Raw genomic sequence first — 20,203 nt, 5'->3', positions numbered from 1 at the left:
AAGGAAGAGAAAGGACAAAGGAATAGATTAGTACCTCATGGTCACGCACGCACGCACGCACGCACGCACGCACGCACGCACGCACGCACGCACGCACGCACGCACGCACACACACACACACACACACACACACACACACACACACACACACACACACACACACACACACACACACACACTCCATTATATAGAACTACTCACTCCACAACTTGTGCTTTGTGCAGGTGGGGGATCAGAGTCTGTACTAGCTGGTCAGTGAGGTGACAGTGACTGAGGTCCAGTTCTGTTAGTCCCTCAGAGTGTTCCAGAACCAGGGCCAAACATCTACAGGCCTTCTGATCTGGTCTGGTCCAACTGAGGTCCAACTCTCCTACCAGGGCTCCAGCCAGGGAACGTGCTCGCATCACTGTGTTCCTTTCACTAGGAGATAGGAGCTGGAGAAGGAGGTGTTTGCTGCATCTGAAAAGAAATACAGAATAAAGACGTTTGGTCAGACGGTTCTCAAGATATGCAGGGGAAAAGACAGACAGACAGACAGACAGACACAATGTAGGTATTTAGCAGACACTCTTAAACCAGAGGAATTACAGTAAGCAAGGTAAACACGAGGTAATACATCGAATGCATAGAAATAGCAGAAATAGGTTGTTTAGACCTGAAACCCTATTACGTAACTACTGTATACCTTTCAAGCCGGGAACCCCTTTTGGGGCTGTTGTTGCTATGTACAGTACTAGAGTCTCGGGCCCCTCGCCCCTTTCGTGATTAAAACTTTTGTGATTAAATCACGAAAGTTACAAATAATTCATCTCTTTTAATCACTTTATTAAGCCCTATTTCATACTTTGTCATTCGATGGTGTCACATGAATCATGATGAAGATAGTTGATTTACAAGCTCACAACACAATACTTGTTTTGTGAGCTACTGAGCTTGTAGATCTGCTATTTTTGGACATTCCTGCCTACAATGACATGCCAAAAATAGGGACACCAGATTGAAAGTGGTTAAATACAAAAGAGAACATACATCATACATCATTATCTTAAAAAAATAAATAAAAACACATTCACCTAAGTTGTGAGATGTAGGGTAAACACTGAAGGAAGATCCTCACTTCACTCTCTTCATATGACTAGTCTATCACCTGTACTGGTTTCATTTGTACTTTTACTTGATTACTTTTGTTATGGGAGAAGTTGTACTTGCTTATACCAATGATCAATGAGCCAATTCAGGCACATATTTATATTTGTCTGTTGTAAATTCAGTGGACAAAAAGTGTCAAATAACCCGTACATAATTGAATAGTTCATTAATCATACCTCATTATCTTCATATTAACTCATTCCCTGCAATGGATGTAATTTACATGTTTTTTGTCCAAACGCCCAGGCTGCCAGAGGACGTAAAAGACGTGGTTGTTTTTTTTGGAGTGGGGGGTGCACTGTTCTGTTGCTATGAGAGCAGGCTATATATCTATATCTCTAGCGATCGCGCAACACACTTATTATATTTAATAATATTAGTTAGTTTGTTATTTTAGATCACCTTTAAAACACCATTCTGTTTGCTGCAGGCTATCTATATATATATATATAGCGATTTCTGTGTTTCTCTTTGATATCAATATTCAATCAATACATTGTAGGATAATAATAAGTACAGTAGGTCTATATGCCACCCAACTTGAACTTAATACTATAATGTAGTATGGAGTAGCATATATTTAATTATATCTAATCATCTTGCTATTTCAGCTATTGTTGAGTTAAAAAAAATAGATATGCTTATAGAGAACTAGAAATAGATAGATAGATAGATAGATAGATAGATAGATAGATAGATAGATAGATAGATAGATAGATAGATAGATAGATAGATAGATAGATAGATAGAATAAAAACATACACACATCGTCTTCTGGGTCATCTTTCTGCTATTACGGAGCTTAGTTATTGAAGGCTGTGCATTGAAATTATAATGCTAAGAATATTGTGATAAGGTTTATTTTGGTTTAAAAGGCTGCCAGAAACAACGCTCAGTTTTAGTTAAGTATTAGTACATGGTGGAGCTGCACACCACCTTCAATGAATGAAGTACTCATACTTGTTTCATTGAAGTACTTCAATAACAAGCTCTGCAATAGCAGAAAGATGACCCAGAAGACAATGATGAGGCGCTGAATTAGAAAGATTATAGTGATTCATGTACACATGCATGCTACATTATATTATTACGTTCAAGGTGGGTGGCATTTAGGCCTACTTATTATTATCCTACAATTTATTGATTGAATATTGATATCAAAGACAAGCACAGAAAAGTACAGTTCAATATAAGGTCTGCTAAGAGGATTTGAAACCCAAGAAAGCACTATGGCTTGTTTCCATTGGGGTCCTTTGAATAAACGAGTAGAAATCGAAAATAAAGATATGTACAGTTACAGTAAACAGTTACACTAAACTTCCACGGCCTTCGGATAAAGTGCAGTTAAAAAAAAAAAAGCAAGCCACATTGAAACGGCCATAGCTCTCTTATCCCGATTCTACCGGACCCCCATGCGTGTAATGAGCCGGTCTCCGTGAGGAAGGAGGTCACCGAGAAAATTCCATGATTTTTGGCTTTTAAATATAGACAAATATTAAATGAAAGGAAACACATTAACCTGAGTTGTGAGATGTAGGGTAGACACTGAAGGAAGGTCCTCACTTCACTCTCTTCATCTGACCAGCCTGTCAGCTTTACTGGTTTCTTCTCTAGTTGGAGTTTCAGCACCTCTAGGAGGAAGGAGACCTTTCTCTCTGAGAGGTCTATGTACCAGACTGCAGGAGCCGACTGGTAAACTGGTTGTAATGTTGGAAGAACACTTCTGCCTGTTTGAGTCTCATAGTTCTTCAAATAGGAGTATAGGTATAGTAGTACATCACATTGATACTTTTTGTGTCCATCACTAATCCAGCCAATAAAGGGGAATGTTTTGTAATTACACAAAGAGGACAACAATTCCAGAATCTCTCCTTTTCCTTCTTCCTGTTCTGCTGCTTCACAGATGAGCTTCCCCAGAAAAGTGGTTGGTCCTTGACCATAGACACTGTGACAGTTTAAATGAAAATCAACATGACATTTTGATCCTCTGCATCATAAACAGAACCAAACAATGATGGACTCTATATCCATCAAATGTTAGGTTAAGAAGAAATGCAAGTGTATGATATATTTAACTTCTAAAACTATTATAAAGAATAACCAAGCAATAAAGAAATACATAGAGTATCATTTTATGCTGAGAAAGTCACAAGAGTTACATAATCAATCCCTTTTAACCACGTCAGCCATATTTAAAAATTCATCATTTAACGTGTCAAGTGGTGAAAATAGCTGATCTACAAGCTCACAACACTTTGCTTCATGATGCGAGCTTGTAGATACATATTAATTCATAAATCATACCTCATTATTTTCAAAATATTTCTTGAGGATAATGAAGCTTTTATATTTAGACAAAAAAACATTAACCTGAGCTGTGAGATGTAGGGTAGACACTTAAGGAAGATCCTCACATCACTCTCTTCATCTGACCAGCCTGGCAGCTCTACTGGTTTCTTCTCTGGTTGGAGTTTCAACGCCTCTAGGAGGTCATAGATATTTCTCTTTGAGAGATCTATGGACCAGACTGTAGGAGATGGTGGGTAAATTGGCATCAGATGTTATTGTATTATTTATATTGGCTTTATATTTTAACACTCACAATAGTATTTTCACATTCACAGTGCAAAGATTAACCAGCATATCAATGTTAAATACTGTTTGTATTTGCTAATGTTTCCTTTACAAACAGTACTACCTTTAGAATGGATGATTTCCACAACATCTATGAAAAAAAAGCAGCTGATCCAATGGTGTAGGTCGAAACTGCTCATGTGCATGGAGGTGGAGCTTGCTTCTTTGGATACTGGTCTCTTTAAGGTCCTCTTCCTAGTTTTGTCAATGATTTTCAGTAATTCATAGCAGGCTGCCTCCCCTTTGTCTGTGACCCAGTCCAGTATTGTTCTTGTCTTATCATAGTCATCTTTCTCTGTCCGTATTTTCGAGATCTCATCCTTAGTAAACACTCCTCTCTGATACAGATCAACCACAATAACATAAATATTCTGTAATCCTCCCACCAGGTGTGTTCTGGCGTTCTTGATGTATTCCACAGCTGACTGACTTCTAGACGCCATGTTGTCGCTTAATTCTCAAACATGTAGCGTAACAGGTGAAGACTTGTGCTGTTTGCTGGTCCAGGATCTCTTTGAAGCTGATCTCCTTTTTTTTAATGTCTCTGATATGAATGAAAATAGAAATATATATTTTTAGAGATTAACATATATGATGCTTCATTCTTCTCTGTAGAGGAAATCAGACAAGAGGTGCTGTGACCAGCAACAACTGGGCGACAGCAGCGGTTCCCAACCTGTAGGCCGGGGACCACTGGTGGGCCACGATGGTGTTGAAAGTGGCCCCCAAAATCAATAGCAAACACTAAGATTGTAATGATAATATTAATGATAATATTATATTACATTAATATTAAAACATTAAAGCTGCACTATGTAACTTTCCTCTTCTACCCTGGATTTGAACCCGGTTTCCTGCGCTAGTGCTGACATGTTTACCATTGAGCTAATAGAGCCTGCCTGCTTGCTCAGGGGATACATTGAATCTTGACCTGATGGTCAAAATTTGTGTCAGATCCTGTGTCTAGGTGAGACATAGACTGAGAGAACGAGAGGAATCCATGGTCTCGAAGGGCGGATCCAAACCCAGGCGCCTGGAGCAAGGCGCGTCGTACGATTGCTTCACCAATCTATGTCCCCGCCTCCCCTTCCCCCCCCCCCCCCCCCCCCCCCCCCCGGTCTGTGCACGGAGCAGGCTGACGTCACCAAATTTAGAGCGACGCCCCTCTGCACTCTGGTTGGTTAGGAGTTAACAAGGTCCTAAGACCATCGTTCCTGCACCGTTCGCCCAGACGTTTTTCTTTTGAAACAAAAAAAAAGGCTGGGATTCCGAGGCTAGGTGAGACATGACGCAGTCAGCGCAAATATACTAAAATTAAAAGTCTGGAATTCAAAATGTACTTGAGTAAAAGTATAAAAGTATATGCATCAAAATGTACTTAAAGTACCAAAAGTAAAAGTACTCATTATACAAAATGTCCCATTTTTCAAGTTTTCAAATGTCTGCTAATCTTTTGAAAATAGCAGATCTACAGTAGAAGCTCACAATGCGTCGCGCTTGTAGATCGGCTATTTTCAAATGGCCGATAGGGTGACATTGCTTATAATTAGAGGACCTGGCAACGCTGAGTTTCTCTCTATCTGTCTCTCTCTCTCTCTCTCTCTCCCCCTCCCTCTCTTGCGTATCTTATCAATGAAATTAATGAATAATATAATATACAGAGGTGTCTCACACACACACACACACACATCGCAATCCTAAATTGAATGGGCGCAATTTTACAGCGCGAGGCCGGCCCGAAGCCCGACACCTTTTTATTTATTTATTATTAATTATTAATTATTTTCGAGCATGCATGCGTTTTCTCTGGTGCGTGCATCACTGCACTTTCAGCTGTGCTCTCGCGCTCTGATAAAAACAACAAGCCAAGAACACAGTCATCACACTAAAAAGTAAGAGATCGTCCGTATTTTGAGGTCGGGGAATCAATATGAATGACAGGGTGAATTTATTTGAGAAATTACGGTGATTCTGCTGTCCTGCTCTCACTGACTCTCTCCCCTCTCGTTGCTGTGTGTGACTGTCAACGCGTCAGCGAGCTGTGCGAGTATGTGATTCCGGGTGTCTGGAAAGTGCCATCATTGGCTCATGTACTCATGACACGACCAATGAGAGTCAGTTATTTCAGTGTTGCTAAGATACGGTCTCTGCCCCATAGACTGTAGGGTAAAATGGGGAGGGGCTACTGGCAACGTGGTGTGAAAAAAGAACAGATCTACAAGGCAACAACGTGTCACGCGCGAGAAGTTGTTGGCTTGTAGATCTGTTGTCCAAAAAGTTGTGACGATTTTGACGTTGCACTACCTGCGGAAGTGATTTACATAAGTATTGGGTCATAATCGTGCAAGTACAGTAACGGTATGGGAAGCAGCTGGTGTTATAGGCAGAATATTGAGTCATTTTTTAGGAAAGTGTGGAGTTATATGGAGCCTGCATCTGCCGTTTTACCGTGGCGGACACTTGACTATCCACTCCATGGGTGTCCAGCTCAATTAGTAGGTGTCCCAGCCCTAATTAACATACTCTACCATACAGATTGGACATAATTACATGTTATTCATTAAAGACTTTATATTAAGGTCGGGTCTATAATTCACTACTACATTTATAATGCATTATAATGCACTTATAACTAAGGCATATTAACACTTGTTATAAATGTAGTAAATGTGTAACTAGATTTATGAAGTATTGCACTGCAAAAATTGGATTTTAAGAAAGTAAAAAAATCCTCGATCCTAGCACATTAGTCTTATATTTTGTCCAAAAAGAAAAAATGTGCTTGTCAAAGAACATTTTTGCTTGTCAAACATGTTTCAAACAAGATTTTATTTTCTCATTTTAGGGAAATATAACTTGCATTTTCTTAATAGGGAATTTATTCCATTTTTGAGCAATACTTAACCAGTAACAAGCTACAACAGTGGTTTGCATCATATCCCAGCGGAGGCACAAGATTATTTTTCCTTATTTTAAGAGTAAGACCAGTTGGAACAGCTTCTCAATTTAAGAATTGTTTTATTTAATTCAACTGTCAATCTAATGCGACTTCATCACATAGAAATAACATGTTTCAGATCAAACAAACATGTTTCAGATCAAACCAACCATTTAACAAAGTGCACATTGGCTTTGGTAAAAGTGCAAGCTACACTTTAAAATCTGGGAACTATAAAACATTTCATTATCACATCTTAACAAAACTCGGCAACGCTGTGCATGCATGTTACTTTCAGATGAGATAAAAATAAAAAGTGATATAAAACAAAAAATAGAAGTTTGGGTGTTAGGGTTCAACTGGTCACATGCACACTACAGTTTCATTCCCACCCCCAGTACATTAATTTGATTCAACAATCTGACATCACAGATAAAGACCATGTTTCAGATCGCTCAAACCATTTAACAAACAGTGCACATTGGTAAAAGTGCACGCTACACTTTACAATCTGGGAACTATAACACCAGTCTTAAACTCTGCAGTAACGCTGTGTAGTTTTATGCATAATGTTATAGGTACTTATTGGACAAAAGAAAAAAGAATACTAGAAAAAGTGCTCCTCGGAGCACAACTCTCCGCCAGAAGACTTGTGTTGGGAATGTTGGGAATGTTCTATCTGTATAAGTGTCCTATCCGTCCTGTCTGTATAAGTGTCCTATCCGTCCTGTCTGTGTAAGTGTCCTATCCAATTGTTACAGTATCCGCCATTTCTCAACCATTTCGTGATTGTTCCTGTCTTGCACTCCTACCAGACTTGTGTTGGGAATGTTGGGAATGTTCTAATTCTTATGTTCTAACTGTCCTATCCATCCTGTCTGTATAAGTGTCCGATCCGTCCTGTCTGTATAAGTGTCCTATCCGTCTGTATAAGTGTCCTATCCGTCTTGTCTGTATAAGTGTCCTATCCGTCCTGTCTATGTAAGTGTCCTATCCCTCCTGTCTGTGTCCCTCCTGTGTCCCTCCCTCCTGTCTGTGTCTGTATAAGTGTCCTGTCTGTGTCTGTGTAAGTGTCATGTGTAAGTGTCATATCTGTGTAAGTGTCATATCCCTGTGTAAGTGTCATATCTGTCTGTGTAAGTGTCTGTGTAAGTGTCTGTCTAAGTGTCATATCCTGTCTGTGTAAGTGTCTGTGTAAGTGTCATATCCCTCCTGTCTATATAAGTGTCCTATCTGTCCTATCTGCCAATTATGTATCAGCCATGCAGCCATTTCGTGATGGTTCCTGTCTTACATCACTTTGACAGTGGCGGAGACACTGTCAAAGTGATGCCATGTATATATAGGCCACTATGCGTCACTAGCCAATCAGATCACAGTACCAATCGGTGTGTCATGTTTAGAAAGTGAAAACGCGGTGAAAACAATACTCTCCTGGCGGAGAGTAATAAAACAAAAAAATGTAAGTGATATCAAGCACGCTCTGTAGGCTTCAACTTGACACACTGCAGCCCCCCCCCCCCACCCACAGTACAGTACACACCAAAAAAAGAAATTAACATACAGGCAGGACAGTGTCATAAACAAATAATAGTAAAATAAACAATTATAATAAAGAAACCACAACAGTCACCAGTCTCAATTTGGATCAACTCGCCATTGCAAAGAGGAGTGAGCTCTAATGGGGTTTTACACTGACGAAACAAGGGACATTCCATTCGTACAGGGGACCGGGGAATTGCACGGTGCTGCAATGCTCGAACATGCTTTCAATGGCGCCGAAACAAAGGTGCAACCAAATCAAATGTTTATATACTATTTGTACAAGGCAGGAAGATGTATATGACCACAGGTTACAACACTGTTAGGATGAACTAATTATAAGGATAGTTCTTGTAGTTAGATTGCTGGTAGCAGGTTGCCCTGAGCGTCGTCGATTAGAACGATACCTCCCGTGGGGCCCTAGTAATTCAGGCCGGTAGGATGAGATCAAGTAGAAGAGTAAATGTAAGGCCTTCACTCTTTCTTAGTTAGTTATACTTAGTTACTGAACCGGAATATATCTGATCTGATCTATCCTGCCTCAACTCAACCTTATAAACTGGTAGGTGTCATTGTCATCCTACACGTTCGCCATATAAGGACGACCCTAGAGCATAGCCGTTTCGTTTATCATCCATGTATGGATATTTAGGAGGTGCCCGTACAGAGGATACCTCTGTAACAACACTGATACGTCCCAGGTGCATCCATGTGATGTTTTTTCGTTATAGTTATTCTATTTATAGTGGCTCATAGGAATTTATAGACTACCTGACAACCAGGAATAGATTGGTGACCACCGGAGAGTAGATGGCATCCGGGAGAAGTTTGGGTTGGCGCCCCAGTCTGTGTCTTCCGTGAGGAAGAAGCCCAACAAATCCACGGTGAGGCCTTTAGGAGGGCCATTCAAGCAATCGCTAAGGGAGGCTGCAGTACCACCACGGGCCAAGACTCCATCACACCAGAATTAAATGTTTGGAGCGGGGTAGTCTGGTGCAACGCACAGGTCCTGGACCTGGTGAGACGGAGGAGGAGCCCGGCCAAGAGGCCATCCACAGAGCCTAGTCCCTCCACGTGCCAGAGTATCTCCTCTCCCCCATTCCTGGCAGAGTAGTTTCGGACAAGTGTATTAAGTGGCCCTGTCTTTCCCTATTTAGGACTGACCGTGGGTAGCTACCTGGGACATAAGTCGGGGCTTCATCAACCCTGGCTGGATCACCTGGGCGAGGGTGTATGTTGCGAGACCCGAAACATCCTATGACCCCACACTGTAAAATCTGATTTCATGTAATGGTAGACCTTACTTAAAAGAAAGAGTACTCTTTACTCATTTCGGCTTAATTTGTTGACTCTACTAGATGAAATCTAGTAGAGTCAACTTTCTGGTGAGGAAAGTAATTAAACTTCGTCTTTTCAGTAACCCTTACTTAACATTATAAAGTGAGGAGGATTTGTAAGTAAACTAATGTCTTTTCAGTAATCTTTACTTAACATTATAAGTGAGGATGACTTTTAGTGTTTTATTAAACTTATGTCTTTTCAGTAATCCTTACTAAACATTATAAGTGAGGAGGATTTGTATTAAACTAATGTTTTTTCAGTAATCCTTACTTAACATTATAAGTGAGGATAATTTTGGTGTTTGTATTTATCTATTTATATGCATAATACAACATAATAGTATGTATATGTACATGTGACACTGATAAAGCTCAAAGGTCAGCAAAAAGACTGCAAAGGTCAACCCTGGTTATGTCGAATGGTGGGTTACATCAATAGTCTACAACTTTTCAATAAGAAGTTACAGATTTTTGAAATAGTTCAAAGTTAAGCTTTTCTCACAATTTTCAAAAATATTTTTTTTAAATTAAAAAACACGTTTTCAGACTCAGAAGAGGACGCTGAATCGAATGGGCTAGGTCTCGATTTTGTATGACCCTTAGAAAGTGGTTTAAACAAGCGTTAAAGTTTAGTAAACTTGAAGCTTTTTTCACAAACATATTATTATTTTATTTTGACCCTTCCACCCTCTTATTTATATGATATTGAGTCGAATGGTAGGTTACATCAATAGTCTAGAATTGTTTAATAAGAAGTTATAGATTTTTGAAATAGTTCAAAGTTTAGCTTTTCTCACATTTTTTTAAAATATTTAATTTTTAAATCAAAAAACACCTTTTCAGACTCAAAAAAAGACGCTGAATTGAATGGGATAGGTCTCGATTTTCTAGGACCTTGGGAAATACAAACGGTCACCAAAAAGATTGGACGTTGACTTTTGTATAAAAAACTGATTTTGTTGAGCACAAAATCTGTAACTAATCGCTCCAGATATCTTTTTAAAATCCGAAACTTCTCTCAATCCATATTGAGAGTAAGCCGGATTTTTTGGCACCGGCCCTGATTTTTTCTGACACTGATAAAGCTCAAAGGTCAGCGAAAAGACTGCAAAGGTCAACCCTCGTTAAATTTTTAGAAATTGTATTTTTCTTCGAGACTCTGGCTTTAGACTAATGTGATGGCGCTGATTCCAAATATGCAAGTTTCTTTTTTCTCGGACAACAGGAAGTGCCTCAAAAGGCCACTTCCTGGTTGGTTTTAGGGTGTTCCAAGCCTGTGATTTCTCCGAAATATTTTTTTTCCAAATCTACACGTAAAATAATGCTAAAATTTGAAATAATCAAACCCTAATATCAAATCATGATTTAATTATCCCTTAATTGGCTATGGTTACGGCTTCGCTATCTCGCTCAATATCTCGAATACGATAAGGACTTAGGGTCCACTTTTTGGATATGTTGTAGAACTGGCTGAGACGCACACTTGGATGTCTTGTTTGTCCCGTTACGACACATTTCTATTTCTGACTTTGTCCTTTGATATGGTCTTAAGATATAAGACTCTATGTGCCTTCTGAAAGTGTAGGAGGTCAACTTAGGAGTGTCGTACCGGGACAAACAAGACATCCACACGTGCGCCTTGGCGAGCTGTACAACATATCCGAAAGGTGGATTCTAAAAATGCATCGATTTCGAGATATATCGCTTTATTGCGCGTAATAACTTGACATTTGACCCTAGCCAATTAAGGAGAATGGGAAGGCCGTGTCCGAGGAGAGTTATATGGGCGCGTTCGGGGCGACGCGCCGACCCAGAAACAGGTGTCCAATTTTGTTTTTACTCCTTTCAAACAGGTTTTCACTATTATCTCGGCCCCTAGGGGGCGCTGAAACAAACGGACAACGTATTATTGATCAGCTCTTCACCCCGGACGCGTCCATATAACTTTCCTCACACACAAACATGCACTCTTAAAAAAGCTGGGTTATTTCTATAAACACATTGCTGGGTTGATTTGGCTGGGTCATAATTATGGGTTATTTGGGTTCTGTAAACACACTGGTGGGTCAAAGGGGCTACCCAGGGGCTGGGTCAAAGGGGTTATTAGGTCTTCAAACACCTACCTGGGTTATTTCTAACCCAGAGGTTGCTTTATTTTCATTTTCATCATTCTGGAACCATCTTTTTGTCACTTCTCACATCAAAACACAAGGTATGTAACCTATATTTTATCACTATATTTTACCTATATTTATATAATTAAATGTATACATTCTGTAACCTATTTTTTTTTTTTTTTTAATGAGTTGTGATAACAGCACAATAGGGATCTGTATTAATTATAATATAGTGCAATACTGTGCAAAGTATAACATTAGCAGTTAATGTACAAATGTTTTACATTCTGTCAATGCTAAATCATTAAGTGAAAGAGCCTTGAATTTATGTTGTGATGCGATTAATTATTATTTTAGTAGCTATAAATAGGTTTGAAATAGGTCTATACAAAGTTTTGGGTTCGTGTGCAAAATTATTAGATGTGCAAGCTCCACTTCAGTCTAGCTTTTGACTTGGGAGGCAATACAGATCTGACTTCCCAGCATGCAGCTCGCGCGCGCACTTCCTCTCTCTCACACACACACACACACAGTCACACACAGCGAAGTTGCGGTGAAGTTGGTCTGAAGCAGTTCATTCATTTAGGTAAGTTGAGGTTACTAGGGTTATTTATTCATTACATTAATCATTAAAGTTAACAACTATTCAAGTGTATTTTTTAGGAGTGAGTGACTGAAATCACCAACAACATAATGTTACATTTGCTTCATTTGGAAACGTTATTCATTCCCTACCAGCGATGTTCTTGACAAAATATATATTTTTTATCTTTTGTCCATTTTGCAGAGTTTATCTGGAGTCGGATAAGAAGGGGGACGACGGATATCGTGAGTTAAATTACTTTAATGGCTTTGTTTTAGTATGTATGTAACCGAAAAGATTTTCCTTGGGAACCAACTTCGATGTAACACCCGCCCGGCAAGTCACTGTTGCTTTCGGTGTAGTGCAAAGTTAGGTTTCCCATCACAAAGTGTTACCACTGGTTAGCTTAGCATAGAATGCTACTGTAACAACACCAGGTCATGAATGGCGAGGAGGGGGCCAATAATAATAATAATACATCGTGAATGATTAAAATGTCTTTATGGAGAGATTGTTCTTTCGTGAGAGTGAGTTCTATCACTGGTCTGCTTTATGTTGCTTTATATTGGGCATTGCGCGCCTAAAGTAGAAAACAAACCAGCAGCCAGCGTTGCCAGATATTTCGAAAAAAACAAGCAACCAGGTCTATAAAAAGAAGCCTAAAATAAGCAACTAGGCCAGGCCAGCTCAGTCAAACTTTATTGTCTAATGTTGTTTTCGAGCAGTGATTCTATAAGATGTTCATGTAAAGCATTGGTTCTCAAAGTGGGGTCCGGGGACCCCCAGGGGTACTTAAGGCGGTTCCAGGAGGTCCCAGCTAAATGATGGATAGGAACCAAATGGACCCTTATGGGTCTGTAACTCTGAGAGTGTACAAATGGAACCAAATGGACCCGTTAAATTAACATTGATTTTATAATATAAATTCGGGTCCTAGAGGTATAAATGCCATTAAATGGGGGTCCGTAGCCATAATACATGTCAAACTGGGGGTCCTTGACATTAAAATGGTTGAGAATCACTGCTAGAAAGCCATATAAACCTTCTCTTATTGGGGTCCCTGGCTTATCTTTTCAAATGGGGGTCCGCGGGCTAATAAGTGTCAATTTGGGGGTCCTTGACATGAAAAAGTTTGAGAACCACTGATGTAAAGGACCCCCAATATTTACAGGCTACTTTACAGAAAAACAAGCCCAAAGTCGCTTATAATAAACCGATTTGGCAACACTGCCAGAAGTATGAACGAGAGTTGCTTTCTTTACCTCGTCTCGTTTCTGATGTGCTAGGATAACTAGTTTGTGTCATGGACGATGAAATGTTGTGTATTATTAAAGCTTATGCTATGATAGTGGCATATAAGAAAGAGAGATACAAAAAATAGACAACCTATTCATTAATCACAATTATTTGTATGACAATTAATGATCGTCTCCAGACATTCATAATCGTGACAGCCCTACTAACAGCTACTGTACAGCCTGTTTAAAATGGCATTTTATTCATTAAAACAAGTTATGCATTGCAGCTCTAACATATGAGAATGCCCCCAAAAATTGGTAGCTAAGGTTACAATACATGTTAGGACATCGCACGGTCTTGTGAAATTCTAATGTACTTAATCTGATTTCATTCTAGTAATGTGAGGGTGTCACCATGGACACGTTTGTCACAGAGACCTTGACTGCATGGCAGCTTGAGAACTTGATTGACACATTTAAAGGTAAGTTCATTTTAATTGAGACAATGTTGAGATGTAACTATTAATTATTATTTTGTTATTAAAAGCAGAAGGCCATATCCAGTTTAGTCTCTATTTTGACTAGGTAATTAACCACCTAACCCCAATGGACATAGTATACTGGATGTGAGTTAGCTCTGTACTTAGACTTTTCTTTTAATCAACAAAATCTACAAAAATAGCAGATCTACAAGCTCACATCACAACGCCTCGCGATTGTGAGCTTGTAGATCTGCTATTTTCACAAGCCCGCGGACCCCCATTTGAAAAGATATGCCAGCTAGGGAGTCCCATAAGAGAAGATTTTTACGTCTCTAGCGGTGATTCTTTTAATTTCAAGGACCCCCAGTTTGACATGCATTAGGCTACGGACCCCTATTTAATGGCATTTCTATCTCCGGGACCCCAATTTATATTGTAAAATCTATGTTACTCCTACATATTTTGCCCAAACATCACGCAAATCGGTACACAGTATCTCCACAGTCATTAAAAAAAAACGCTCTTTCAGATTTTCCAAATTCCATCCTGATTGGCTAAAATGGCTTCCAAAGTCTGCAGGACTGCTCCGTTTGGACCAAAATGCCTCACATTATGAACACAGCATGCACTTTCCGTGCAACTTTACACCCACATTCCCACTATGCCGAGGAAGAAATTCCACTTGAGATTTCTCTAATCAGCCTCATGGTGGCGCTATAACAGCCCGATGTGGAGAGTCAGTGAGAGCTGGATAAACGAGGTAAAATGTGTCAAAAGGAGTCTGTACGGCTGTCGATAAATGAACACATGACGTCGGTGGGAGAGGAGATATTGTGTCTTTTGGACAAACAACAGCGTGGTGCTGATGTTTGTTGTGTGAAGCAGCTTAATGTCAGAGTGTTTGTGTTGGAGCGCCTCAGTGCGGCTGCAGAGTTCATGTGCAACCTCTTCCAGAGAGAGACAGAGACACTAGAAACTCTGCTGGAGAAAACAAAAAACACTGCTGGGCATTGACTTTCATATGGACATTGATCTACACACTGCAGGTATATCTGCTACACACACAACATCAAACTACACACTACAGGTATGATGCAGCGTTTGCATTCCAGCCAGCATGCCAGCGTAGTTCCCATATGGTTTCAAGGTGGGCTAAACCATATGGACCCCATGTCAGCAATGTCAGCGGCATCCACTTCAGTCCCAACTGCGATGCCCATGCAGGCTATAAGTAGCTTCTACCTGGCCCTTAGGTGGGCCCCAACTAGCCATGTTTATGTGGGACCAAGGCGGGTCCTAACTGGGGTTGTCCATGCAGGCTTTAACTGGGTTCTACCTGGGCCCTAGGTGTACCCTAACCAACCAGAGTGCAGTGCCCATCGCTCCAATTGTTGTGACGTCAGGGCTCTCAATACTGCACATTGGTGGAAGAGGAGGGGCCGCAGGGCGACCGCACACATCGCTGAACCAATGGTAGCCCACGGATGTTTCCTCTGGGGATTTACAATCTGCCCCTCTATGCCACATATCATCCGCACTACAGGGTCTTCACTGACCGAGCCACGGCCCCACTGGCCCTCATGACGCAGAGATGCTCATAGGCCTGCGTCCTGCGTCTCTGACGCACCATATTGAAAAAGGACGCATTCACGGCACCCTCGTTGCGTCCATGGGACGCACTACAATTTAGCGGAAATTACCGCGGATTTGAAGGCCATCCATGGATTTCAAAGCCGTCCGCGGATTACAAGGCATAGTGCAGGAAACAAGAAAAATCTCGGTAAAACACCGCCGTATTGAGAAGTATTCTCACTCTGTCTCAGGGCATTGCGAGCTGCTGCTAGAGGGAGAGAGTGAAAGTGCTGCGCAACTTACAGCCCAACTTCAAAGCAAGTTAACGATGGCTCGTTGACCCCAATTTGACCACTAGGCAATCAACACTGAACAGCACTAATTAATGGCAGCTGTGATTCTTGTGTCTTTCCGTGCAGCCAGATATCAAATAATTCCCTGTAGAGCAGGGGTCTTCAGTGTTTTCAGGCCAAGGACTCCCTAGTTGAGAGAGAGATGAAGCAGGGACCCCCTCTATATTGTATAAAATTGTGTTTCAGATAAACTTTTGCTGCTCTTTTTTCCCTTTACACACCTATAACTCCAAAAATAGCCGATCTACAAGCTCACAAGTGTGAGCTTGTAGATCTGCTATTTTTGGCTAAAGTTCTCCTCAGAAAAGGGATACTAGGATTCAAGTGGTTAATGTAAAAAAAAAAATCAAGTACTACAAGTACTACAAGTACTAGTTGTCGGATTTGGAATTGTGTACTTTTCTTTCAGATACATGTTCTACATGAATATAACCATATAAGATGAAACACGAGTTAAACGCTGTGCATTTTTGTGGGACCCATAAAATGTCCCTGGGACCCATCTAAAAGACCACCCTTGCATCCCAGGACCCATTGCATTGAAAACCTAGCAACATCACTGTGACGCTACGCCACTTATATGAGCTGCCAAGTGGCCGCGGGCGCTACGTGGGCGCGGCCGCGGGCTAGACGCGAGCCACCGCGTAGCGGGGGCGAGCTTCTAGTTTTCACAATTGTTGCCTCTTTCTTATATCATTTGACAATTTGGCCAATGTTTGACCAGTTTTTATAGTGTAGTTTGTTGTTTACCTTTGATTCAGTAATGGTCTTTTTCTTTCCTTTTGAGGCAATAAAAATGTCTAAAAGTCCTTAAATTGTCACTTCACTGTCATCGGGGGGACCCCCCCCAAAACAAAAATCATGTGGGGACCTCCCTGGGGGTCCCGAATTATCATTGTACCAACAATTAATGCGGTAGGGTTAGAGAGTGTCACGTTGTGAGGGTGTAGGCTGGCCATTATTGAGAATGTTGTCCAAAATAGGGACACCAGGTTGAAAACAGACTATTATTATTAGTAGTAGTAGTAATTTGTATTATTAGATTGTGGCTTATGTTTGTATATTTGGCTGTTTGTCTTGACTGCAAGGCCCTTTGCTACTGTCTTGTCTAGCCTCATTTATGCCAGTGGTTGCCAGTGGTTATTTGTTTAATTCCTTTTTTTACTATTACTTAGTTATTTCTAATTGGCGTCTAGACATTACCAAACATTGTTTCTAATGTATATTATCCTTTTATCCCTTACCTCATAGAGCACTACAATGTTGCAGGACAGATATGCAGCCAGTGGAGCTAAGTGAGTAAGCTACTACTCATGTTAACACACCACTGATACCTGGCAGACAAATGACAAACATCTGACACACTTCAGTTTCTGCTATTAGAAACGCAATGCCAGGTTACACTTTTAAATTGTAATTGTTTATTTTTGTTATGTTTTCTGGCAGTCTGGCAGAGTCAACTGAGAGCCTAAGACCAGACCCAACAAGAAGGATGTTTCCCAGGTCTTGGACCTTGAATAACAACCCAGATGGGCCTTCATTGACTCATTGACCCCTGCTTCAGAGAACTGGAACATGTAAGCAAATGTATTCCTTTGAAGTAGGCCTGCATGTGCTTCCTTCAGTCAGTTGAATATTAAGAACACTAAGTATATTTTATTGTAGGACTAGTGCTCATGATGCACACCAGCAAATAGTTATTGATGGGGATGGGGTGGCGACTGTTGACGAATACAAGTATTTGGGTACAACGATTGATTCCAAGCTGACATGGAATTCCTACACTGATGCCATCTATAAGAAAGGTCAGCAGAGGCTGCATTTTATGCACAGACTGAGACAGTATAATGTGCAAAAAAGTGTAATGGTGCTCTTCCATCGATCCTTCGTGGAGAGTGCACTGACCTGTTTTGTTTCCAGGTATGGCTCACTATCATTGGTTAATAAGAACAAACTCCATAAAATCATCAATGTATCCAGCAAGATAGCTGGGGTACGACATGAGAGTATAGCAGCAATGTATGAGACCCGGGTGCTTAGGAAGGGGAGAGCTATTGCTTGGGATAGAACGCACCCGTTATACAGTCAATACCACCTTTTACCATCAGGACGACGGTACACAGTGCCAATGTTGCAGGCTAGGGCTTCAAGATCATTTGTCCCTATAGGACTCCTGAACAAACAGGCCCCATCTCAGTTCTGTGCATACAATGTAATGTGATGCCTCTTGAATCATGACTGGTGGCCTTTTCCAGTTTGTATGTATTTTGTATTTATGTTATGTGTTTGTGATTTTTTTGTATCCTGATGGCACAAAAATGTTGTCTCTCTGTGATCTCTCTCTAGTTATGGATGAACACCGGTAGATCCTCGTTGGAGGAATGTGAACTGACCTGCTCTCTCTCTTTATCTGTCTGTGTCATAGGATGAACTCTGACGAATCCTCGATTGACGGAACTCCTACTTTGTACCCAAAGTGATCCGCTGTGGGACCTTAAGCAGCTGGACAAAGGTACAGTATTTACTGTTTCTGACGGAGTATCTCATGAAAGTATACGCTTGTTTAAATAACTGGCTGCTGTAAATTAATGTTTTTAACTTTGCAGCCCGCCTGACATGTCTCCACCACATTAAGTTAGGACATACATGCTCTGCTCACATCCTTGAGGTAAGAAATGTGCATATATGGCAATTTTCATATTTGACTATAAGATTCAGAATGCAACGCATACATTTTTTGTGATATTTTTTTGTTTTTTCTGTTTGTGTTTGTGTCAGTCTGCAGAAGACCCCAACACCTTTCTTCAGGCAAGACCACTCCACTCAGCCCTGCCGTCTGTGAAACCATCTGCACATGCCATTGGAGCCATGTCTGTATTGACCTTCCCAAAAGAGAACACCTTTTTTTATCCAGGGGGAGGCAGTATTGTGACCAGGATTACTACATGTTTTTGTGAGGGTACCTACCCTAGGAGACACAGGGAGAACATGCAAACTCCACACAGAAAGGCCCCTTCGCCAACCCCACCTAGGGGGTGGGCACTGATGACTCGGAGGAGAGGACACGCCCACAGCATCAACTGCGGGAATCGAACCCAGGACCTTCTAGCTGTGAGGCGACAGCACTACCAACTGCGCCACCGCGCTCCCCCCAAAAGAGGACACCTATGCCAGCATGATGTATCTCATGGCGAGTGATTACACCGTTCACCTCACATACCCCAAGTGGAACATGACTCATAGAAAAAGACCAAACGCCACCAGTTCAGTTCCTTGATGTTGCTGTAATACGGTTAGTTGATTACTCAGGTTAGTCACCAACAGAGCTTGGTACTGCTTTATTACCACCAAGACGTCTTGGTAACAATTATTCTTCAACTGATGGACCCTGTGAAGTAAGGATCAGTTATGCCTCTCCTTCAAAGCACTTTATATATACGTTGTATTGTCACGCTGGATTCCAGTTTGAGGTCTTTTGTTTAAAATGGATTCTTTTTTGGGGTCTTAATTGAAAATGGACATACACGGATCATTCAAAGTGCACTTATATACATGACATTTTGTCAAATATTTGTATTTTGTTTCAAATGTTTTTAGAATTGAATGTTTCCAGTTGAGTGTCCAGACTTGAGTGTCTGCTGTGTAAAGTGTGAAGTCCTCCCCCTGCCCAACTTTGCAGTGGTTCTCAAACTTATTCCAGTCCAGGATCCCCAAATTAATATTTGGCTTTGGACCCCCATCTGAAAATAATCTGTGCCGCTGGGCCTCCCCATACACAATTTGGGTTGTTAAAATTATATCATGGGTTAAAGTAGTAAAACTGACATTGAGGCTATGTCAACAAATGTTCAGCAGGACCTCCTCAAATCCTTTCATGGACTCCTGGGGGTCCCTGCGTGGACCCCACTTTGAGAACCACTATTTTATAGCATGTGGGCCTGAGCTGCTTTATAAAAGAAAATAAATGCTGAAAATAAGAATGCTTCTGGTGTCTTAATTTAAGACTTTTCATTCTATTATTTGAAGGAATTGCTTCTTATTGTAAGAGTTTTGGGGCTTATTATTATTCTCAGATTTAAGGAAAAAATCCTCAGAATCTGCTTAATAAAGAGAACAAAAATACCACATTTAAGCATATCTTTCTTAAATAACAAAGTATTCATTGCTTGTATTAAGCAGAACTTGCTTTAGATGTAGGCATTTTTGTCTAGTTTTAAGCACCAGTATGCTCTTTCAGTGGCTAGACTTTGTTTCT

General features: G+C 40.7%; 1 protein-coding gene and 1 long non-coding RNA gene across 3 annotated transcripts in view; one reads left to right on the top strand and one right to left on the bottom strand.

Annotated features, from left to right (window-relative positions):
• Positions 1-20,203, bottom strand: part of LOC311039871 (uncharacterized protein) — a 29,215-nt gene that overhangs the window by 8,022 nt on the left and 990 nt on the right. For both annotated transcript variants that reach the window (XM_084049878.1, XM_084049879.1), the window contains exons 2-5: positions 3,848-4,327; positions 3,520-3,676; positions 2,669-3,094; positions 202-459 (exon numbers count right to left, since the gene is read on the bottom strand). In XM_084049878.1, coding sequence (XP_083906004.1) covers positions 202-459; positions 2,669-3,094; positions 3,520-3,676; positions 3,848-4,226 — 1,220 coding nt within the window. In that variant the 5' untranslated portion in view covers positions 4,227-4,327. The remainder of the gene's footprint in view (positions 1-201; positions 460-2,668; positions 3,095-3,519; positions 3,677-3,847; positions 4,328-20,203) is intronic.
• On the top strand, positions 12,251-19,928 carry LOC311039970. The gene is made up of 8 exons (XR_014600228.1): positions 12,251-12,306; positions 12,508-12,548; positions 13,939-14,023; positions 17,200-17,243; positions 17,395-17,525; positions 18,374-18,460; positions 18,555-18,616; positions 18,727-19,928. It is a non-coding gene; the product is annotated as an uncharacterized lncRNA (long non-coding RNA).

The sequence above is a fragment of the Gymnoscopelus microlampas genome, assembly GCF_963454915.1.
Source record: "Gymnoscopelus microlampas genome assembly, chromosome: 23".
In the NCBI taxonomy this organism is placed as follows: Eukaryota; Metazoa; Chordata; class Actinopteri; order Myctophiformes; family Myctophidae; genus Gymnoscopelus; species Gymnoscopelus microlampas.
This window is presented reverse-complemented; position numbering and strand designations above follow the sequence as displayed.